We start from the raw sequence: 23,822 nt of genomic DNA on the forward strand, positions 1-23,822 counted from the left end.
GGGGGGGGGGGGGGGAGGGGGGTTGATAAACAGATGCGGACTCCAGTTGACAAACTGCTGATTCTTTTCTCCTGTCAAAACACAGCATCATCCACTCACTATAACTTTGTCTGAAATCTCTTGCCACTTTCTGTACCCTGCTGCACAGTGACAGGTTTTCACAGCAGCAACAAGGAAGGGACAGATGCAAGCTGACATGTTTCTGTTTTGATACTCAGCAGAAGGCTGAACAGTCTCGTCAGTGATCTGGGACTGTGACTGTGTTTGGGGTTTACTGTGTTTATATTAGTGCTGGGCAACAATTAAGATATAATCTCATTGAATTGCACGAAGAAGCGAAGTGCGGTGTTCACAAACAAAAAATGTTGAGATTTAACAATTTAAGAAAATAAACACAACCATGAACCATAAACGTTGAGATTTAACAATTTAAGAAAATAACCACAACATAAAAAACCATGCTGCTGACAATAATTGTGATTTTTGAGTCAACAATTTTAGTTTGACATTGTAATGTGTGGTTTCTGTATAAAAAGGATGCAACGCCATACATTTGGAGGTGTACAGCTCCACAGAGTTGCAAGCACCATAGTACCCCAGCCCTTCATATTGTGATTACAGCTAGTGGTCCTCATTGACCTCTATTGATTTCTGATCTCCAATCACTAAAACAATCACTTAAACCCTAAATATATTTACTTATTGTGTAGATATATATTGCATAATGATGTTGTACAACTTTACCTAAAGTAACAAGGACAATATTCATATTTAGAAACTATGCAAAATGTTATTTAACGTTCCTTTATCACTGAAGAACCACATGAAATAAAAATGGAATTTATTTGGAATTCATTTAAATACATGTTCACAAATTTAAAAAATGAAACCTTGAAGAGAACATTTTGTCAAAGGTCAAAGTCAGAGTCTTTTGAAAATTTAGTAAGGTCTGAGAATATTGTTTGCAGTGAATAGCAGAGCAACTGAAAATAGTATTTTTAAAATGTTAGACTTTGTACCAGGTGCTGTGTTCAACAGCACTTCCATGATCAAAGTTGGACTTCCAGGTATGTGTCACATCCTCAACAAGGCTGCTGGCCCTCTGGCTCGACCTTCATCTAAAAAAAAGACAGGTCTCTGCGCAGGTGGTGTCCAAAAGCCTGTGATATCCTTAAAGCCTCAGCATTCAGGAGACCATAAGAAAAAAAACTGCACCACCCGCCCCAGTAGACCCTCCTCAGACAATTTACCACAGCCATCGCTTCAGCTAGAACCGTGTCACCTCTCAGAGCAATCACTAGCCGGTACCACCCGCCACAACAGAATGGACGTTTGGGGGATTCGGAGACAATTGGAGCTGACGGGGGCGCAACCTCATTTATACAAAGCCGCCCACGAGTCAGACATGTCAGTCTGACTAAAAAGGGTTCACTCGGCTTTCTGACGAGTCATAGTGAGTATGGGTCTGCTTCGACAAATGGATTTCAGCCTTGATAGGGAGAGACTTGGGTCACGTTAATTTTCCAAGATATATCCACAGAGTCAGGAAATATTTGTTCAACCCACAATTAAAAAAAAAACCCTTAAAAACAGCTTATCTGCGATTACAAGCAATGATAACAATGCAACCACCTAATGGACCTACTGTTTCAAACAAGGTGCTGCTTTGATTTCTCTACTCAGTAATTATCATCAGAACCATGCCTGACCGTGGAGACGGCCTCTTCTCTCTCTTTACTTTTGAGATGAGCATAGCATTTGTAATAAGCCTTGACACCATCACAGACCTTGCCGTTTTAATTAAGCTGCTCTTCATAGGCCGCACGTGTCATTGAGTTTCAAGGCGACTCTCAGCAAGTTTTATTTGTTCACCTGTGCAGATTTTCTTGAAAATATCCACCAGCATTGTACAGTCCACACATTTTGCTCAAACATTATGAATATTCAGTGCAGCAGGTGCAGGTGGATTAATGAGTGTCACACAGTTCACTGATGGGACACATTTGGGGAGTTTTTGTGTTTAAAACATGCTACATCTACATCCCAGGGTAGCTACAGATGACCAAAATCTTAACATTAAAAAATAGCTATTTTGAAATCAGGGCAAACATTCAATTTCATCCAAACCTGAATATAAAACAGTTAAATTGATTGAGGCTTTGAAGCAGGTTCTGATCTCTCTCTGTGGGATTTTTTCTTTTTCTTAAAATGAAAGTCTTTATACAAAGCAAAGATACAGGTCATGACCTGGTTAAAAAATAAAGATTTCCCCTAGAATTCTACAGAGACGGATAAAAACTCTGATAAAAACATAAAAAACAGAAGATTTTTATTTTGACTTCATACTTTTTGTGGTGTAAGAGACAGTGTTTAGTGCTGTTTGTCATAACAGTGATGAAGGGGCCTGAAATGAATCGCTGAATATGAATCTCTGAATATGAATCTCTGAATGACGTAGTACTCTGAATTTGGACAGACATTTCGTCAGTCAGGCTAAATGGGTATTTAATCCCAAACAAGTTTTCTTCCCAGTTACCAGTAAAAGTTTTATTTTATCTTTTACTCCCTGTCAAACTTTCTGACCAACAAATACTACCAACAATACTCTTAATGTGCTTCTATCTGGTACAGAAACAAACCTCCATTTAGGCCAAAAGGGCAAAAACCTTTAGTGTCTTGCTGCAAATCTCCTCTCAAACTTGACATACAATTGACCAAGTTTTTAATCTTCAAGACCCACCATTTGAAAAACAATACAGTGTGAGATAACAGGATATTGTGAACTTGCCATACCTTTGCTGGAGGAAACCAATAAAGGGGGCCACTCCTGTGCCTGGTCCGACCATGATGAAGGGCACCGTCAGATCAGACGGGGGCCGAAAAGAACCGTTGGATCTCAGACTCACGTGGACCTGAGGTCAGAAGCCATTAGGTGGCATTTAAATAATGAACGTAATTACAACAATACTGTGAAACCACTGCGGGCCTAACAATCTATTAATGGATTGGCTTAAATATACCAAGACGTACTAATGAGAAAACTTATGAGCTTCAACTAGAATCCATGGAGACTGTTGTAGAGAGGATTTGCCCGCTTTAATTTGATTTTTTTTTTCCTAATCAACCACACTGCAGCAGTACAGAGCTTTTGAAAGGTTTTGTGACTTGTGTATGTAACTAAGCTTCCAGAAAAACTCAAATATGGCTTGAAAATATGAGGAAATTAAAATGGTTATTTTGTTTTTTGCCAATTTGTTTTCTCATGTGATTTTATCCATATGGGCAGAACAGGAAGTCCAGCTCTTGAGATTTCACCAATTTAGAATGAAACAAAGTAAAGGCGATGTATTGTGTTAGCCGTAGAGATACAGCTGTAGGAGCACCTGTACATGCAAATGAACTTCTTAGAAACATGTATAAGTCGACCAGGAGCTCACATATTTGCACATTCTATTTTCCATCCTTCTCATTACCATAGGCAGAGTCAGGCTGCCACTGCGCTCAACCCTCCCAGGGAAATCCAGGCCACGATTGATGAGGTCAAACAGCCAGCCAGTACACAAGCCTCGCTTTCCTGCCCATCTCCCAGTGCATTCTGGGAAGTCGACCACATTGAAGACAAAAAGCAGCTTTCCTGGGTGCTTAAGGCGAGAGCTGCAGGGATGAGACCACAGCGAGTGTTAGACAGACAAAGGCAGGGAATGGGTAACAGCAGTATGCAGCATGTGTGTGTTTGTATTTGTGTAAGAGACAGAGAGACATAAACAGACAGCGACAAGAGGGGAGATTCACAGAGATGAAGTGTGAAAGTGAGTGAAATACAGAAAGGCAGGGGAGAGCAGATGGGTTGAGGGAGGGAGGAGAGTTACGAGGAAGGATAAATTTTCAGGACAAGACAACGACACTACAAATAATTCACACAAACATCACATCGATAAAATTTCCACATTTGAGCAGCTGAACAAAGCGACGGGAACACACGCAGACATAACAAATAAACAATCGGGGCAATCGCGGCTGCCGATGAGTTTGATGTTTGCTAAATTAGAAAGGAGGTGTGCAAATCTTCTCTTTTGTGATATTTGTTCAAAGGCTTAAATAAATCATCAACACTTCTACGTACTTTATATGATGTTAAAGAATAATTGTGTGAATTGTGAGATAATGTGATTTGGATCCGTGCTGCAATATATTTTTCAAGTCACATTTCTCTTCATATTTTTAATAGATTTAAGATTTCAAAAGTGGCTCTGCCTTGTTAAAGACATTACCATTTGAACAGATGGAATTCAATTAAAATATGTGATGAAAAAAGATATTTTGTTGAAATTCAGGTGCAAATAAATAATGATTGTTAGGATGACAACTACAGAACATTTTTTAATTAAAAAGAAATATTAGAATTAGAAAGTGTGACTCTCAAAAGGGTTTGTTGATTAATGCTGTAGTTTATTTGCTGTTGCTATTCTGATATTAACATTAAAATCTCTGTTTGAGTTATTTTTGTTCATAATTGCTTTAAATCAGACGCATCCAACAGAAAAAAAATACTACCAGTAAGGTTTGTTTTTTTCAACCACATGTAACTCTGGTTGGTAAGAGACACAGTGCAGTCAACCATTTATAGCTCATAGCTTTTGACAAACAACAAACAACAAAGAATATCTTACTTACTCCACACCTACACTTCTTGATTTTTTTATATATATATATTCCCACTCATCTTGAACATGTGGATTAATTTGTTTCCTTGTGGATTAAGAAAGTTTCCCTGGTTGAGGAATGTCTGATCTACACAATAATATCAGCTTCAATCTCTTCCTAACCCTGCTGGGAGAAGGAAAAGGGAGGAGGGGGAAAATGAACTTTCCCTCTGTCCTTTTTTTTCAATAAGAATGTCTCTCCTCCATCCTCCGTCTTCTCTCTTGGCTGAAGCTCTCACTCATCCTTCACTCTGCAGTTCCTGTGGGCCACTGGAGACCTCTGTTGACCACAGCATCAATAATGTAGGCCTCTAATGTTTCTGCACCATCTGATAAACTACAGTCACTATCCCTCCTGTCTGTTCTCCATCTCTGGGTGTGCACACACACACATGCAGCTAAGTGGGGGACTAATGAGGGGGGAGGAGAAGTTTTGACATTTGGTGAGATGATGCTGTTCCATGCGTGCCTTAAAGCAAACCTAATGGGCAGTAGCTTAACAGGAAGTGCAAATCAATGGCGGGCTGAGTGGAGGAAAAAAGGAAGGAGCACACTGGTCTATTTAAACTAAGCACAACTAGCTAAAGGCAACACAACATTTACAATTCTCCTTCCCAATCAATGAGCTTAGGAAGGAATAAACCTCTGTATTCCTGAACAAACATCCGACACAAACAGGGTCGAGTGGTGAAAGCTGTGAGGAAGAGAGTTCATTTATATAGATACTTCTTCTAGATACTTATGTCCAAACAGGCTATAAGTATGTACTAAGTACTAGTTAACATCACAGCAAGTATAAGAAGTGTGAGCCAAGCTTTTTGAAAAAGGAGTGCTGAACAGGAGGTGCTCTCAACGGTGAGAGTATTTCTTAAGTTCTTTCAGAACGTTTTTGTAAGCACGTCTTTTCTGACCACTTTCCTAAATTTCTATAGTTAGCGCTAACGTGCTAAAACTGATAAAAGTCCTTAAGCACCTTGGATGTTTGTGTAAGAAACAAAAAGCTGTGAAATGTCAGATAGTTTATAGAGCTGTTTGCAAAACAGCAAATCTCCAGTGGATCGCAGTGTAATTCTCAGCTGCCAATAGCTGCACTATCAATATAAATTGCATCATGTACTCTCCAGCTCTCTTGATATATTTTGCTCCTTCGCTATGTAATAAACAAACAATAAACAAACTGTAGGAGTAAAATATATCACAGGACTCTCACACGGCCGACGGTTTGTGTTGGGAGTCTTCTCTGAGGAGTATCACACTGCCTTGCGTCTCCATAAGAACTGACAGAAGACGGGAAATAAATCAACTTTGGCACAAAATGTCTCCTGTCATGAGATGGGAGATGTCAAAATATAAAGCCATTTATCACATACTTCCTCACTGACAGCACCTTCAAGTAGCAGTGACTTAAATTTAACATTAAATAAAGGTGGGAGTATTTTTTCCAGGAGGATTTCTAAAAGAATTCACTGCATCAGCAGTCTGGCTCATGTGTTTTTCAAATACAGAAAATAAAAAGTTAACATTTTTTTCAAACATATGCGTGCTTATTTCCTAGATAGGAAGCACCAATAGGAACCCCATGCTAAAAATAGGACACACTATATACTCTTGAGGACCTGTGATTGCATTTAGACAATGCTGTAATAGCACAAATTGTATGCAGTACAAAAAAAAGTAACCTTCCACTCTTGTTTTGCTGTCACCTTACCTGGATGCTGAATAAGGCCTGGGCTGCAGTTTCGGCAAATGCTCTGAAAGGCAAGCACAGCTGTCAATTACCTGATGTCTGACTAAGATTCTGTTACACAGACACCTCGGACAGGAGAAGAAACAAAAAAAGACAAGAGAAAGTCATCTCAGCCCATCGAGACGTCCCAGCGACCAATCCATCCCCCGCCGCCCCCACCCAGGTTACTTGTTTCTAGGACACACTTCTATATTTATGAAATTACAAACTCAGGGTTATGGAATCCCAAGTGTCCAGATGTGAAGCCACTAGGAAACAGATTGCTTATGCAGACCTTATTTCAATGCCAGCCATGAAGGTGCCCTCTTTTGGGTAATATGTGTGGTGCACTGCCACCATGGGGAGACGTCAAAAGAAACGAGACGAATTATAGAAGAGAGTTGGAGAAAACTTTTGACGCTGTAGCAATAGGGTTTTCAACGCTGTGACCGCCACCGACTATTAGAAGTGATTGAGAGTTGAGGGGATGTGCCTGACGTGCACTCTCTTACTTTTTTATTTGTATTTTAGTGACAGATGAACCCTGGGAAAGTTAGGCTGCAGCAGCTGAGGCTGAACAATATCACATGCCTCAGCTAAATTGCTCGGAAAGACAAACAGCTGGAGCGAATCTGCTCTCCCTCCACTATTTGTAGATTCCTTTGACATCTTAACAGCCTAAGGTGCGAGTGAGGCAGCTCCACACTTTGAGGTCCATTTCATCTCTTCGTGTTGAGGTTTTAAAAATAAGGTGATGTTTGAATCACTTAAAGACGATCAGGAAGAACTTTGACCAGAAACATGTCACTCTGAGTGTCTTCTCATATTAGAGACACAAACATTTATTTTGATATTAAAAGTAGAAATATACTGGTAATGGGGTGGCTTGATCAGTGTTTAGGGCATACCAAACATTCCAATTGGGCAGTTCCTTAAACAACCCTAACCCTAATCCTTAAAACAAATCATTTAAGATTCTGTTTGTTTATTTTTTTAATAAATATATAATGCATTTTGCACACATTTATCTAATGTGACTTACTAGAAGGGGAGGCATTACGGATATGCGGTTCCTCTGTAAATCAAACCCTGGACTCACTGTGCTTTTTGCTTGCAAGGCAGCATGCTTATGGTTAATTTACGTAACAAATACAGCTGTAACTTTGTTGTAACCTAATGAGAATGTAAATGCATATGTTGCTGCTTGGGCTTAACATTACAATGCATATATTTAATACTAGAGAGTTTTAGTAGAACTTTTTGTTGCTAAGTTTTATTCTCCAAACTCTCCAGAGGTGCTTGAAGAAAGCTGCTGAGACCAAGGTGTCAATATAAATTACCCAGACTGTGTTAATTAGTCCCAGCTCTGCCTGCTGTTGCTGCGGGTTGTATTAAAAGCCAAAAGTCGTCAGACGGAACTGACTTCCAATATGGATCGCCACCACCGCTGTCCAAATACGACTGACCCAGAAGCTCACACACACTGGGTGTTTGTGCTAAGTATCTGGTGTTATCAGTACGGTTGGTAACAGACTAAATGTGACCTGTGTTTACAAAATAAGCTAAGACAATGCAGAGGTTTTAACCCTTCTAAATTATGGTTTGTGTATGTTTTATTTACTCAGTACCAATACTAGGGATTCCCAATCACTGTACCCTGGTACATACAGTAGGTGTCACATTTTACCTAATTGGTCTAAAAATTATTATTTCTATCTATCCATCCATTATCTATTGCTTATACATTGGCAAGTGCTTCACAGAACTATTATTTTATTAAATTGACTAGAAAATCACAAACCCCTTTGCTAAAAAAAAGTTGGTATAGTTTTGTCTTAAATGGTAATTTAATGGTAAGAAAACCACAGATGTTAAGGTATGTGTACAGCAGCCATGACGCCTTTGTGTGTGTGTGCTTTCAGGCCTGACTGCAGCAGTGCACAGAAAAAGAAAAAGAATATCAGACAGCAGTGACCAGGGACTTTGGATCTGCTAAATTTGGTTTACACAGTGAAAAAGAGCAGAAGTCCCACCTGTAAAGCTTCAGTAATGTATACTCAGTTCCTACACTTTGAAAAAAAGGGGGGAAGAATGGGGAGTCGAAACACTTGCCTTTGTCACAGGTACTTGTGTTTAAATGTTTAACAAATAGATTTAAAGTGTTTATAAGGTGTTCTCTTTGTTTTTCACTTTATACATATTTGCTCTGAAAGCTAAGAAATACTCATTATTATTTAATTATTACAAAAGACCTCATGTTTAATCGTATCACTTTTTTAAAATTTGATTTATGTCCCTAAATAACTAACATTTTACGTACAATAAATGTCTTTTAAAGTTTTCTTAAAATTACCTTTGGGCAAAATTCTCTTCAGAAAATAACATTTCAAAATTCCATCTGCCCTACAAAGACATTCTTTAAGCCAAACACAGATAAAATTAAAAAATCATGGGGGCAAAAGTACATTTTTAGCTTTTCATACAAATTAAATTAGGATTCATATTATTCATAAGACAAAGAATTAGTCGATAAAAAATTGTTCATTCATGTTAGCTCAATTAAAATGATAACTATCCAGCTGTAATGAAGCAGGCTTTTTGTTTAGGCATGAAAATTCGAATGTAGGGCAGAAATTTTATTAGGAGAAATAAATTAACAGACTGGCCTTGCTTGGATTTAATCAATATACTTGTACTGACACGCTGGGACCTTTTTATATCCGCTATCTTTATAAATTAACAGGACTTTTTTTAACTGCATTTTCTTAAAGGGGCACGGCATAAACAGCTGCGGATACGGCAAAGTGTGTTCTGTAATTTTAAAACATAAACCTCTCGGTTTGAGAGTGTGTCACACTCTTAAGATCATCCCGCTCAAAGCCCACGCTGCTCCGGTCACTGGTTTTCTATCACAAAGACAGTGCACGTCTTAAGCACAGGACAATAAATCCATCACCTCACATCACTGCACCATCACGACACTGCTGCAAGATACAAAGGATATATCACTTTTACAGCCTTTTGAGTGCAGACCTGACTTTGTTACAGTCAGTGGCTGCAGGATATGCTTTAAAACTGTGAATTTTCAAAATGGAGAAAAAAAATGTTTCCGTCTCAGGGTCGCTGCTGTGTTTTTCAGAAAAGATCATTTGTGCAGGTATCATTGATCATGCAGCACTGAATATAATCTATTCCATGTCAAAAGTCCATGTCAGGATTTGTAAGCGTTTTAGTGGAGGGCAAAAAAATGAGTTAGCAACACAGTTGAGCACAGCAGTTATACATCTTTAGATGGATTGTTTCTAAGACTGCAGGTGAAATTAAAGAGGTTGTTAGTGTTAGGGTATTGAAAATACTTCTTTGTGTGTTTTGCTTTCTTTTTTAGCATTAAAGTACTATTATTTTAAACATAATTTTTCTGTCAATACAGTTGACAATACTGTAAATTAATAAAACAGGAGAATATATGTGCTGCATGTGCTAAATGGCAAGGACATTTGGTTTTATGTTTCATGCTTCTCTAGAGAGAGTAGAGAGAAGAAGCTCTGACATCTCGGGACTCTGTTCTCTTTAGTTAAGTTTTCTCTTTTCCGCAGGTCACAATTAAGGTTAAAAAAAGTGCACACTGATACAATTTTGTTTGAGCTCTGCAGCAGTGTAAATTGAAAAAGATGCTCAAGGGCAGCGTTCGTTTCCCTCGGGTTACGACCTCAAACTTTTTTTTATCTGCCAGACAATATGAAATAATGGAGCACAACAACAACAGAGCTGAGTGTAAGAGGCAGGTATCTCTCTCAATTTACACTCAGGTTTTTCTTTTATACACTGTCTGCACTTGGCCAAAGACATTTGGCTCTGGACATCCTGTGTCTCTCCTCATTATTTATAGTTAGTCTAATGCGGAACAAACTGCGATCAGCAAACACCTTCCCTTCGGTCAGGGTAATGAACCAAAAAACGGTGCAAAAAAGCACAGCAGTACACTTTAACAGTGACACACTGAGCCAGAGCAGACCATTACCCTTTAACCCATGCTGACCCCGTGTGCTTTTGTCCTTGCAATGCACATCGGCTCACCAGTAAACATCCTCCAAATAACAGCTGTTGCCCCAGAAAGCATCTATAGCTGCATTTTTTTCTTTTCTTTTTTTTGGTCCGATTGCCAATTTCTGCATTGGTTCACCACTGAAAAAGATGCTGCGGTTGACAAGAAAGCTGAAAATAACTGACACTGGGTTAGACCAAGAACTGTGACACAGCTGTTTTTGGAGGACATCTCCACTTGTACTGTGAAGTCGGAGCCAAATAACTTCACTCTCTGGTAAGTTCCAGTCAAAGCTTATTAGCTTTGCAGTGAATGAAGAGCCAACGATCTCAATGAGCTGAGAGAGAAAATATTAGTTTGTACCCAAACAGCTGGCCTGATGGGACATGGCAGGGATGACGTGGATGGTACACCAGAGAGAAAAAGACCGTGTTTTTAGAGGAAGGTTTGGTCATCAAACAGTGAGGAAATGGACATAACGCTACAGCAGCGTTGTTACAGTCAGTGAAAAAAAATATGGGAACAACATGGACTTTAGACAAGGAAACTGCTCTTTGGGGAGTCCGTGGACATAAACCCACTAACTATTCAGTATAAAGTACTCACAAACTCACCCTTCAAGAATCTTTTACTAGAGCTACAGTGACTCCTACTGGTTACAAATGGTCAAAACAGCCCGGACAACTGAATGAACAAGGCAGACCTGATGTGACCTGGTTGACTTTAACAGTAGTAATAATTGGTACTGTTCAAATTAGACTTGTATGTCTGTCACTTTACTTACATTTTATATTAAATTAAAAAATCCAGGAATTATATTTATATATTTATATTATTTACTGCAGTTGTCTGTTATTTTAAGCCTTATGTTCTTGACTTTGTTTGTGCCCTAATGTCTACCCAATAACAGTAATTGGTATGGATTCAATAAAGTATAGACTCTGTGACAGGCAGATTAGGTGAAATACCGGCATTGATTCTGACCTATGAGGAGGCTGAGGGGAGGCAGGCAGGATGGAAAAGCAGTGAGAAGCTCCAGAGTGCTGAGGCTCGGGTCTCTCACATACAGATTGTAATCTGCGGTGCCTTGTTTGCTGCAGAGCTCCTGCAGTCTCCTGCGCTGCACACTGTCCCCTGTATGCTCCACGAGCGCTCGTAGAAATGCCTGACAGAAAGAGAAATTGTATTTGAAGTTGCTTATTCAGGTGGCCGTACACCAATATAAAAAAAATATATATCAGGTTATAAATTATCTGCAGGACAAAAAAACTCAGTGCCAGACTCTGCACAAGCCATAAAAGCTCAGTCTTTGTAGGGTTTTTAAATAAATGAACCAGGGAGTCCTTGTGATTTCTGCCTGCGTAAAAAAATGTCAATTAGTTTTTAAATGCATTTAAATCTATAGGAAAATCAGTGGAGAGAAAGACTCAAATTACTCAAAAACAATTAATATGCAAAATCTGCAGAGGACAAGACACCGTGAAAGTGACATTTAATTAATATCAGTTTTTCTTTGTTTTTGTCGGCAGTCATTTCAATAATAAGATTAACGGGGCTTCCTGGTGAATTATTAAGATGCAGCCGCTGCTGAACATTAGGAGTTTGAGAGAACTTTGTTCTGCAGCCATTAATCAATCCAACAGGGTAATAAGAATCTCTAAATATTTGTCAAGCCAAATGCTCTGGTGAATTCCAGTGATTCATTACAGGAAATAAGAGCACATGAGCAAAGATTAGGGGCATATTCTTAAAGCTGGTACTAAAAGAATTATTACCATCAGCTTCTAATCCATCCAGTGCAGACTGCACTTCACTAGGATTAAACTAGTACCAAACTACCATGACTGTGAATGTCAGAATGTTCGGAAATGATCAGTCATTTAAATATATATATATGTAATATATATATGTAATATAAATATATATGTGATATATATATATACATATAATACATACATATGTGATTTTTTTTTTATTTGTCTCAGCAGAACAGGTAAGTAACTGCCTGCAAGTACAGTATGTCCACTCGTATATAATAATGCTGTTGCTTCTGTTATTTGGAATTGTTTTTCCTAAGAGGTTATTATCTTGCACTCTCCTGTAAAATCATGAGTTTTCAAATTTATAGGTGTTGTAAATGGTTTTGTAAAACAGATTAACTGCTCCAAATACAACAACAGGCGTTGGAACATAAAAACGCTTATACTGCCTTGTAAGTCTGTAGACAACACTGTGACCTGAAGCAATCAATTTTTGTGAGGTGACTTAATAAGACAGCAGGGGGAAAAAAAGACCAACAACAGGTTTTATAAACAGAAAGAGCCTGGACGATAAAAGCTGGTACACAGACTTTTAAATGTCAGAAAAGTGTATATTTTAAAATCAACAGGAACATATAGTGGGAAAAAATATTTTATTTTTGTTCCAGTCATATTTCTTAACATTTTTAATAAACTCTCCTACTGAATATATGGTAATATAATATGTCATTATGTTTTGGTTATAATATTATAAATGTGTCATATATATGCAGGCTGCATTCATTTTTTTGGTTTTTTAAGTGCACTGCCTGAGGGAAATAATTATATTTCCATTTTAATTATGATTTTTTTTAAGTAAATAATAAATTTAACTCATTAAAAAAAACTCAGTCTGTAAAACATTGTAATCAGCAAAAATCTTTAGAAGGTGGCATTTAGAAAATACACAAGACCTTCAGGACATTTTTCCACCTTGTAAAACCACTGCGTAAAAAAAGCTGCAAACGTGTACAGTAAAAGCCTTGCAAAGCTTTGTCACTGTGAGCCACAAATGAAAAAGGCCATGGACAACATACAGTAACTTTAGTTCTATCAGAGCTTATTTCACATCAGTCTACTTTAAACAAAATTTTGACACATTATTTCAGTACTAAAGTGCTCTTTCAGCTTGCAAAAACAAGAGTTTCTGGAAAGAAATAGAGATTGGAATCACTTTAAAACACTTAAGGCAGGAGGACAAAAACATTCCTTACTTGGCCTCTTATTATTCAGACAAAATAAATTATAACGTTGTGTGCCAAGAAGTTTTAAAAATTCAGTGTTTTAAAGTGTGTCCTACCTTTTTAGGGACACTTCTGATCTCTAGGCACCATGTAAGCAAGGTCAGCAACGAAATATTCTGAGGGATGTACGATGGCACCTGGGCACCTGCATCCAGAGAACACAAGAAATTAGAACTTTATCTGTCTCTTTACAATGTGATTTCATTGCATAACGTCAGATGTCAGAGCAGTGTAATTAAAGCTACATTAAAACTGTTTGAAAAAGAGCATTTGACACTGATGATAACATGATAATAACCTCTTTTCTTTGTGTCCTTTTTCAGAGAAACATGTACACTGTGGTTTCTCTTTTCTCTGAGTCCCAGTTTACTCAGTATCTCCTCTACTTCTGTGTCTCTGTTTGGGCAGAAAACATCAAACGAGTCTCCTGGTTCATAGGCCAAGGTTGTGTGAGCCTGAGGATGAAGTTAAACCAGCTCAAGTTTTGCCTGCAATTCAATTTTGATGTCTACTTTCATTACAGGAGTAGATAATTAACACATCCTGTCAAAACCTACAGTGATGTCCAACTCTAGAAGAAGAGCTGTTTTGACTGAATCTCCTCTGGTTAGCTGTACTGCTCTGCATATGGGAACCTTACAGACACTTTCACTGTTTAATGGACCAGCAATCTGCAAAGAATAAAAAGACATATGAGGTTAGGTATGAGAGAAACAATGTCATTTGTAGCAGCACAAGGTCCTCACCTCTTTCATTGTGTCCACATCCTCAAGAGACACGTCCAGGTAGGGAGGAGGCAGAGCAGGGACATTCAGAGAAGACTCAGACAGTGGAGGCAGTGAGTGGGTAAGGGACCCTTCCTGTGGATCACCAGCATGACCTGTCTGTGTCTTCACTGACTCGATACCACAGTTACCTACAGGAGGACCTGTGCTAGGAACTGAAATAGCAGTCTGTGTAGGAGGCTCAGATGATAAAGCAGGAGGTGCATATTTTATGTCTGTGTCAGAAGATGTTTGAATTGGGTCACAGGACTGGGGGTCACTAAGACTGAGGAGGTTAAGTTGGATTTCAGATGTGCATGAATCAAAAATTTTGTTGGGTGAAGTTGCTGCATCCTCTTTCATGGGAGACGTCCAATTGGAAGCCATTTTGGACAGAGCACCTTTGATGGCCTTCCACAGTCCTTCAAGCCAGGGGTCAACAACTACTTCTAGTCTAGAAAAAAGGCAAATCACGACTGCTGTAATCAAGTGAACGCAGAGAATTTTGGAGGTTTAAATGCTTGATACCTCTGCAAAACTTACCCTACACCATCATCTGCATAGCCTGTCGTATATTATAAAAAATAAAAATGAAATGTCTAAATAAAATGTTTGTAACATGGTTTGGTCCAGAAAAATAAACTAAAATTGAGCACGGCTGGACGCTCTATTGTCTTCCCACAGTTGCAGAAATTAGCGTAATTTGTGTCTCCTAAAGCTGGAGTCAGAAGATAAAGATTCTCACGTCAGTAACGTCAGTTCAAGCAGATTTTAAAGAAATGTCATGTAATGCTTTACTATAACAATCAATTCTGTACATATAGAGCATATCAATGAGTAGAATTTACCTAGAAGTGCATAACAAAGGTGTTTATAGTGGTCAGTGGAGAAGGTCTTCGTCTTGATGTCCTTTACAAATTTGAGGGCATTGTCTGGCGGTTCCCCGTCTCCAGTAGTGGACACAATGAAGACCACTGGGGCATTTTCTTTCTCTAAATTAAACTGGGACCAGTCATTTGATTAATAATAATAAAGCTCTACAGTCCAACAGCAAATCCTCACAGAAGGTCAGATAACTGACTAGCAATATGTCTAACTGATACCTCATCGGTCTGATTTAAGCATTTGAGCTCAGCAACCAGCCCGTTATCCTGGGCGTCCTCTGCTATCCCCTCTGCTATGGACTGGGCTTGGCCTTTCTGAGACCCATAAAGAACCAGGAACCGTGGTTGCACTTCACAGGGCATACTAAAACGTCAAGATAAAACTGTTTATTATAGCCAACCATTTTGAGACAAAAGAATATTAAAGATCTAAATATTGGTTACACCCAGCAATATTTTAATGACACTTTCACTACATTTTATAACTTGGATTTTCAGAAAGTTAGTTCCTTTCTCTTTTAAAAGATTTTATTTTAACATAAAGCAATACACTTTTGGATTTCAATTTCAAAATTTAGATATTGATGTCTACAAAACATCAGTTTAAAACAGAAGCAAATACTACTGACAAGTAATACTCCTGGAGGTGCACTCTTATCAGGTTAACATTTAGTTGTAACCTGGTAATAAGGAACCAAATTGTTGCACTTAACATTTATGCAAATTATTTTTAAAAAAATGTGTTTTTTTTACCATGAAAACAATTAAAACGAATTCATGCATACTTAATAAATACTTACCTCAAAGTTTCACATCGGGGTTAAAGTTTGCAGAACACGTCGAGAATGTTGGTGCTCGTGTTTACTTTAGGGTTTTACTTTAGGGTTTTACTTCATGTCTGGAATAGTTATAGTAACTACAGTACAACTATAGTACTTAGATGTTACAATCACTTCAATGTTTAGCCATGCACGTTTACTAACACTTTACGAAATGTATCGACAACAAATTGAGCAAATGCTTTAATAAACGCTTTCATCATTACCGTTTTATAATTATTTATCCTTACCTATAAAAATTTACAGGCTGACACCAAATAACTTTCCAGGTTTTATAAAAATAGACTCCCCTGAACACCACCATTAAATATCCGGACGTTGCGTCAGTTTGTGACGCTAAAACAGAGTCCTTATGTCATTACACTGTACTGCACGTGGTTTTACTCATGTTACTCTTTGACAACACAATCAAAGACAGGTTCTAGATATGACAGCGTAGACTGGTGTGTCGTTAGATAATAGTCATTAGAAGCAGTGTATGAAACAGGACAACTGAGAGTTTGCCGTAACTAATCTTTGTTTATTCGTTTCAATCGGAAAAAGTACCGAACGGCGACCATTTTACATAAAATATTAAAATTACATCAGCAAATTATAGAACATATAAAGTAGAATTAGTTAAATTTGTACCTTTTGTAGTAGCAACGTCCTCCAGTCAATTCTTTAAGATTGTATTTTATCAACAGAGGGTATCTCGCGAGAACACGATTAATGCGCTTGAACGTGATTGGGGGAAACCATTTTAACACTTGCACTTTACATCATCTGTTTTGGAAATATATGTAAGTTAATGTTAAAATAAAACGTCCGTGGTGTTCTGTTTATGGCACTATTGACGTTTATGTGTAGGATACAATTGACAATTGAGTAATTGTTAAACAATGATTTTTTTTTAAGCCACTTGGTCCCGCCCTCGCCTCCCGTGGATCCTTCCAGAAGTCGCCGGCAGACCCGTGCGGCTCTCAACAAAGCCTCACTCCAGACATATACACCTTAAAGTCTTAATTTCATCAGTTAAACACTTTAAGGTGTCTTATCTACTCGTTCAACATGTCCAGTTTGGGGACGCTCGCTTTTGATGAGTATGGGAGGCCTTTTATCATCATTAAGGACCAAGACAAGAAGACACGGCTATCGGGCATAGAAGCATTGAAGGTACAATGGCGGTTCTAACCATGTTTGTTAGCGTGTTGCTAATTTATCACCAGTTGCCTGTCACTTTTTTGTTCAAATTGTTGAGATGACATGCTAAATAATGGTGCATTTAAAATAAATGGATAAACCAGTAGTTAAATGTTAATGTAAATCTGTGTCGTTTTAGGTTAGTCAATGGCGAGATTAGCCAGTCATGCTAACGTGCGGCCCATGTGCTTTTTGATGGAATAGGGGTGTTACCTCTATGGAGGCCCTAACTGTTCTTGAACAATATAATAGATGGCAACCACTAATGTTTCGCATTGTCACGGACGATGTAAGCACCGTTACTCAGAATGAGCTAATTGAAATATTTGTCTTTTGCAGTCTCACATTATGGCAGCTAAGGCAGTTGCGTCAACGCTTAAAACATCTTTGGGACCTAATGGTAAGTATAGATACCTGAAGGACCGTCAGCGTTGTAGTTCAGACAAGTTATTGTTACAAAATTAACAACAATAATCCGTGCTGAACAATATTTTTCATGCAGGTCTTGACAAGATGATGGTTGACAAGGATGGTGAGGTCACTGTCACCAATGATGGTGCCACTATTCTCACCATGATGGATGTGGACCATCAAATTGCCAAACTTATGGTGGAACTGTCAAAGTCCCAAGATGATGAGATTGGTGATGGAACCACTGGAGTTGTTGGTAACGAAAGCAAATATGAAAAGAACTAGATTGGTTTATTTTGTTTATTCCAAGTGTGAATATGGTAACTGTTTTTTGTCTTAGTGTACTGTTACATTATAGTTTTGGTTTTCTTTTTTGTTTCACTAGTGCTGGCTGGGGCTCTTCTCGATGAGGCAGAGCAGTTGCTGGATCGCGGTATCCATCCCATCAGGATTTCTGATGGTTATGACCAGGCTGCACACATTGCCATTGAGCACCTGGACAAAATAGCAGAAACCTTTCCCTTTGATCCAAAAAACAGAGAACCACTCATTCAGACTGCCATGACCACACTGGGATCCAAAGTGTAATGATCTGAGATACAGTTGTCATTTGTTTTTAAACAAATATGAAGTCTTTAAAAGAAAGAGAAAATAAATAGAAAATATAAAAAGAAAACATTTGTTTTTAAATGAGGGTTGTATTTAACTTGGTGTTGACTGTCTCTTCCAGTATCAACCGGTGCCACAGACAGATGGCAGAGATTGCAGTAAATGCCATTCTAACTGTCGCTGATATGGAAAGAAAGGATGTTGACTTTGAGCTTATCAAAATGGAAGGCAAGGTGGGAGGCAAGCTTGAGGACACACAGCTCATCAAGGGAGTTGTGGTTGACAAAGAGTTCAGCCATCCTCAGATGCCCAAGGTACAGACAAAAGGATATGTTATTGTTAAAGGATATAATAGATTTGACAATACAAGGAAAACACAAACACATTCAAGCCAAATACATCAAAATGATCAAATCCTTGATAATGTTACTATTGTTTAATACAATACAGTTTGCTGGACCCCTGTTTGTTAAATTTACTAAGTAGTGATTTGTTTTTGTTTTTTTACCCTCAGGTTCTTAAAGATGTTAAAATTGCTATCCTTACCTGCCCATTTGAGCCCCCTAAACCCAAGACCAAGCACAAGTTGGATGTAACCTCTGTGGAAGATTACAAAGCACTCCAGAAATATGAAAAGGAAAAGTTTGAGGAGATGATCCAGCAGGTTGGTATTGTTCTGTTAGTGACATGGCAACTAAATGTTGTAAATGCCGCTATTTACACTGCTAATATTAAGTGATACTTATTTGTCCTTCAGGTCAAAAGCAATGGCGCTAATTTGGCGATCTGCCAGTGGGGCTTTGATGATGAAGCCAACCACCTTCTGCTGCAGAATGAACTGCCAGCCGTGCGCTGGGTTGGTGGGCCTGAGATTGAGGTACAAGACATTTGTCATATGACAGCTTATTATTATTGGAAAAAAACTTTGTCACTTGCTTAGCTGCCTGACTCAGTCATGCGATTTATAGCCATATGGCATCAATTAACCCCAAGATGTGCAGGACTACTTGATGGTTTGTGTAAAGGTACAGTTTCTGTTGTTTTCATCCACAGTTGATTGCAATCGCCACAGGGGGTCGCATTGTGCCAAGGTTCTGTGAGTTGACACCAGAGAAACTTGGTACAGCAGGTGTGGTTAAAGAGATCTCCTTTGGCACTACAAAGGACCACATGCTGGTCATTCAGGAGTGTAAAAACACCAGGGCTGTAACTATTTTCATTCGTGGAGGCAACAAAATGGTAAGCACGGCTGTAATTGAATATTGTGTATATATATATGTAGTATTATTGTTTCCTGTGCCTTACTTTATTTATCTCGTTAACAGATTATTGAAGAGGCTAAGCGTGCGCTCCATGATGCTTTGTGTGTAATTCGCAACCTTGTCAGAGATAACCGTGTGGTGTATGGAGGTGGAGCTTCAGAGATTTCATGTGCCCTTGCTGTCAATGAGGCTGCAGAGAAAGTGAGAAGTACTAAATATGAATGATTATCATGTTGTTGCTCAAATCATCTCTAAACATCTGCTCGTTTTTGTTTCAGTGTCCATCATTGGAGCAGTACGCCATGAGGTCATTTGCTGATGCTCTGGAGGTTATCCCAATGGCATTGGCTGAGAACAGTGGGCTGAGCCCCATTCAGACAATGACAGAAGTCAGAGCCAAACAGGTCAAAGAGAACAACCATTTCCTAGGCATTGATTGTCTGCAGAACAATACCAACGGTAATTTTAAATTGCAAATCTAAAAAGTTCTTCCATTACTTTTTCAAATCAGACAGCTTACCGAGCCACCTTTTGTTTGTTCTTTCACAGACATGAAGCAGCAACATGTAATCGAAACCTTGATCGGCAAGAAGCAACAGATCTTGCTGGCTACACAGGTGGTTAAGATGATCCTTAAGATCGATGATATCAGAAGCCAGGGAGAGAGCGAGGATTAGAGTCTTCCCTGAACATCATCAAAGTTCGGCTGTGCTCTGGAAAACTGAATGACGTGTGTTCTGTCATAGAGGCTTTCGGCACTTCCCCTGAGCACCAGGTCCAAAACCGCACTGCATATTGCTATTTATAATTTGATACAAAATGTCCCCGCTGTTGTCGTATCAAAGTCATCATTAAAGTGCTAAAATTTCAAGACTCTTGTTCTTACTTAATTAACTATGGGCAAATGAATACTTTTTTACTTCATTCATGTATTAAAAACTAATCTTTTTTTATCTTACATATTAAATGTAAACTCAGAAAAGTATTTGGCTGGTTTAGAAACAAAATAACATGAAATTGCAAAGATTCAAATCTGTGGGGCTTAAAACAACAAAGGAATGTTAACAATCAAAAAGTATAATAGCAAATGTTGATTTTAAATGTATGTCCATCTTGGGTTTTTTTCTGATGATGAAAATAATCCAACATGAATTAATGTCCAGTCAAGATGTTTCTGTTTATGACCTTTTACATATATTTGTTCAGCCAGTTGAACATATCTTTTCTGGCCGTCTCGATGCTGAGTTTGTCTTCGGGGTTCACGTCCTCTCTTTTGCGGTGCACAAACCCATGAGTCTGACCAGGAAAGATTTTTACTTGATAATCCACTGTGCAGTTCTCCTTTAGATTGGCTTCAAGAGTAGTCACCTGGACAGCAGAACAGTTACACAGTTGAGTTAATTGAGAACATTTGCAGTTACTCAAAATATGAAGTGTCAAAGTGTATGCTTTGTTTAGGATGAGGTTTTAGCATAAACTTAATTATACACACTACTGACCTGTTCTAGTGGGATCACATGGTCATTTTCTCCAAAAATGAACAGTGTGGGACTCTTCAGTGAATATCTGTCATCTCCCTCACGGATAATTCCTAGAAAGCATTACAGACAGTCATCAACTGAATGTACAGTATGTTTTTGGTCTAATCAAGCTAAATTTACCACAGTGTAATATTTATGTACCATACACTGATACTCCAGCTTTAATCCCTGGATAGAGCAGTGCCAAATAATGTGTGACAACTCCTCCCCAGCAGAATCCTACTGCTCCAATGTGTTTGGACCCACACTTCTCCTTCAGGAATGTCAGCACAACATCTACCTCCCTGGAACGAAAATATTGTTTTCTGTAGTAAGATGTTAAACTTATTGAATAGAACTTCACAATGATCATTGAAGGTGCCCTCAAGGTCATTGTATGGACATTTACCAACATTGCAATTTTAACAGTAGTCCTTACTAATGATGTACTGCATTTGTAATGACATTCAGAGCACTTTTAATGGGCACAAATGTCTTTTAAAGATTTGCGCTTGTAGGCTTCATTTTATTACATTACACCATGTATTAACATCAACCAAAATGGTTTGTTAAATAATTCACAGCCAGAAAAAAAAAGTGGATTTACTTGTTAATATTGGTCGGCTTTTTGTCCTCAAGCCACTCCTGGAATTTGGACCAGTCATGTGACGTACTCCATGGTTCCTTTCCAACGTAGAAGTCTGGACACACAGCACTGCTCACAGTAAAACAACAGAACACTTTAGTCTTTCACTTTCACAGGAACATAAGTAATTCTGTCACCCAATTGAGCTTAGCCTTTTTTTTTACGATTTTACATATACTATGGTAAAGATTGAGATGTTATGTAGAAAACATCATTACTTCTGTCTTTATTATTCTCACATACACGTATCCGTTGGCAGCCAGCATGTCAGCCATGTATCTTGTGTTGGGAAGTTGCCATCCATAAATGTCTTGTATGACAATAACAGCCTTGTCGGACACGGTGGACGGTTTGACCACATAGGCTTGAATGTGTCCAATTTGAAGCTCCTGACCTAGTCCTCCATACTCCATCCGGTCACCAATATCACAGGGGCACGGACTTGCTTCATTTGCCATCTGAACAAATGACAGCCAGACAGGAAGAAGTAAAGAATGCAAAGAAGGAGTGGAAACAGTAGTTAAGAATGCGTAAAGTATATGAGTGAAGTTTCTCTCGTTTGTCAATGATTATGCAATGGACAAAGACGTGACAAAGCATTTTGCTCCGCTGCTGTGCTATTTCATGTAACTAATTAAAAGACTTTATCGAAAACGAGCTATGCAATGGATGTGTGCACGTTCAAATTATTTTGCATAGAAATAAAATCCTTACCGTTCAAGTACTAGTTTCGCAAGAAAGGTGAAAGATTTGAACAAGTTGCAGTTAGTTTCTTCTGATCGTAACCTTGAGTGAAGTTTAAAGACGTATGATCAGAAGACAGTCCTTCAAAATAAGGCTTTTCCTTTTATAAAATTTTACCGTCTCCATGTATGCAATGATTATTAGCGCAAAGCAACTGTTTTGTTTTTGCAATATTTAAGTTAATACGTATACTTTAAATCTAAAATATTACCAAAATGAAACACCAAAGCCGATTTTATTTATATGTAGAACGATCCTGAATTTAGTCAAGAACCGGATGCAAATCTGAAATGTCACAAAAAGACGTTTAGGTTTGGAGGATATTTCGATTTAATTAATATAACTACTCTTATATATCACAGATTTCGTAGGCCACGGCTCTTAATTTCAAAATAAATTCTTAATAACTGATGTTTAATATTACAGAACAGAACACATGAACCTATTGAGCAAAATTTGGGTTTTGTTTATTTTGGTGAAGAGTTTTTGTATTCTATTTTCTATAGTTATAAAATTGTAAAAAAAATATATCAAAATTTGTGATATTTCTACACCCTTTGTTGGAGGTTCTGGTTTGCTTTATATAGTTTAGTTCTGAAATGAATATTACAATAAATTATATTTCGTTGATTATATTGTTATTAATATTTTTACAAAACATATTCTGAATAAATTATAATAACTTTACTAGATACTGGATTACACTTTCACTTTGACTGAATGTATGAGGATCCCTAACAATTTCAACCTATTAGTAACCGGTCATTTCTCTTGTTAACGACACAAAAGGCACCGCTGGGATTCGAACCCAGGATCTCCTGTTTACTAGACAGGCGCTTTAACCAACTAAGCCACGGCGCCACCGGTCAAGATAGTCGTAAAGCAATTTAACAAATATAACAGTATGTCTTGAAAAAGGGATATAATGTTTTAAAATAGTCTCATATTCATACACAATATCAGACCTGCTGAAATAGGGAGTGATAAATGTTTGGTTGTTGATAGCACTCTTACTGGTTTGTTGTAAGTCAGTCACATCAATAACCTGTGGGTGTCGCTGTTTAACACAAGTTATATATGTCCATTAGATACCTCATAAGTACTCAAAAGGTTACAAAATGTAACCCTTTGGAATCGCCATGCAGAATAATTTCATCGGGTCCACTGTTTAGCATTTTTGCAGTAATTGTTGGTGCTTTAACAGCGAATCATTTGATGACTGTTGTAGAACGTACGTCAGCTGCCGTAAAGCTTCACCTGGTGTGGCAAAATCGATATCGCTGTGATCTGGTGACAGAAGATGACGTTGGCGCATGCGTTTAGCGAGTTAGCCATTAGTCTCCCGGATTTTAACTGTCATTTCAGCTACATAGAGGATGTACCATTTTGAAATTTATTGATCAACTGTGAAAACCACGCTGTGGAAGTAAAACATTTCGTTTTT

At 38.2% G+C, this 23,822-nt stretch overlaps 3 protein-coding genes and 1 non-coding gene across 4 annotated transcripts in view; 1 reads left to right on the forward strand and 3 right to left on the reverse strand.

The window, feature by feature from the left end:
* The window catches only part of mtrr (5-methyltetrahydrofolate-homocysteine methyltransferase reductase), a 27,027-nt gene extending 10,432 nt beyond the window's left edge, over positions 1 to 16,595 (reverse strand). Inside the window, 12 exon segments of the mRNA XM_025054396.1 lie at positions 2,794 to 2,912; positions 3,474 to 3,654; positions 6,412 to 6,454; positions 11,459 to 11,639; positions 13,574 to 13,662; positions 13,816 to 13,972; positions 14,075 to 14,188; positions 14,264 to 14,735; positions 14,825 to 14,999; positions 15,130 to 15,283; positions 15,385 to 15,529; positions 15,966 to 16,595. Coding sequence (XP_024910164.1) covers positions 2,794 to 2,912; positions 3,474 to 3,654; positions 6,412 to 6,454; positions 11,459 to 11,639; positions 13,574 to 13,662; positions 13,816 to 13,972; positions 14,075 to 14,188; positions 14,264 to 14,735; positions 14,825 to 14,999; positions 15,130 to 15,283; positions 15,385 to 15,528 — 1,829 coding nt within the window. The 5' untranslated portion in view covers position 15,529; positions 15,966 to 16,595.
* Positions 16,596 to 16,728: 133 nt separating this feature from the next.
* Positions 16,729 to 20,339, forward strand: cct5 (chaperonin containing TCP1, subunit 5 (epsilon)). The gene is made up of 11 exons (XM_025054397.1): positions 16,729 to 17,159; positions 17,526 to 17,586; positions 17,689 to 17,853; positions 17,983 to 18,181; positions 18,328 to 18,520; positions 18,721 to 18,870; positions 18,964 to 19,083; positions 19,260 to 19,445; positions 19,532 to 19,669; positions 19,747 to 19,927; positions 20,018 to 20,339. The coding sequence occupies exons 1-11, from the start codon at positions 17,055 to 17,057 to the stop codon at positions 20,143 to 20,145; spliced, it is 1,626 nt and encodes a 541-aa protein (XP_024910165.1). The 5' UTR covers positions 16,729 to 17,054; the 3' UTR covers positions 20,146 to 20,339.
* cmbl (carboxymethylenebutenolidase homolog (Pseudomonas)) lies at positions 20,212 to 22,468 on the reverse strand. Its single transcript, XM_008307585.3, has 6 exons — positions 22,349 to 22,468; positions 21,878 to 22,092; positions 21,596 to 21,703; positions 21,151 to 21,293; positions 20,968 to 21,059; positions 20,212 to 20,836 (listed from the first exon to the last, which is right to left on the reverse strand). The coding sequence occupies exons 2-6, from the start codon at positions 22,090 to 22,092 to the stop codon at positions 20,657 to 20,659; spliced, it is 738 nt and encodes a 245-aa protein (XP_008305807.1). The 5' UTR covers positions 22,349 to 22,468; the 3' UTR covers positions 20,212 to 20,656.
* Positions 22,469 to 23,165: 697 nt separating this feature from the next.
* On the reverse strand, positions 23,166 to 23,239 carry trnat-agu (transfer RNA threonine (anticodon AGU)). Its single transcript has one exon. It is a non-coding gene; the product is annotated as a tRNA-Thr (tRNA).
* Positions 23,240 to 23,822: the final 583 nt, after the last annotated feature.

Source organism: Cynoglossus semilaevis, chromosome 3 (assembly GCF_000523025.1).
Source record: "Cynoglossus semilaevis isolate Cse_v1.0 chromosome 3, Cse_v1.0, whole genome shotgun sequence".
NCBI classification, from domain to species: Eukaryota; Metazoa; Chordata; class Actinopteri; order Pleuronectiformes; family Cynoglossidae; genus Cynoglossus; species Cynoglossus semilaevis.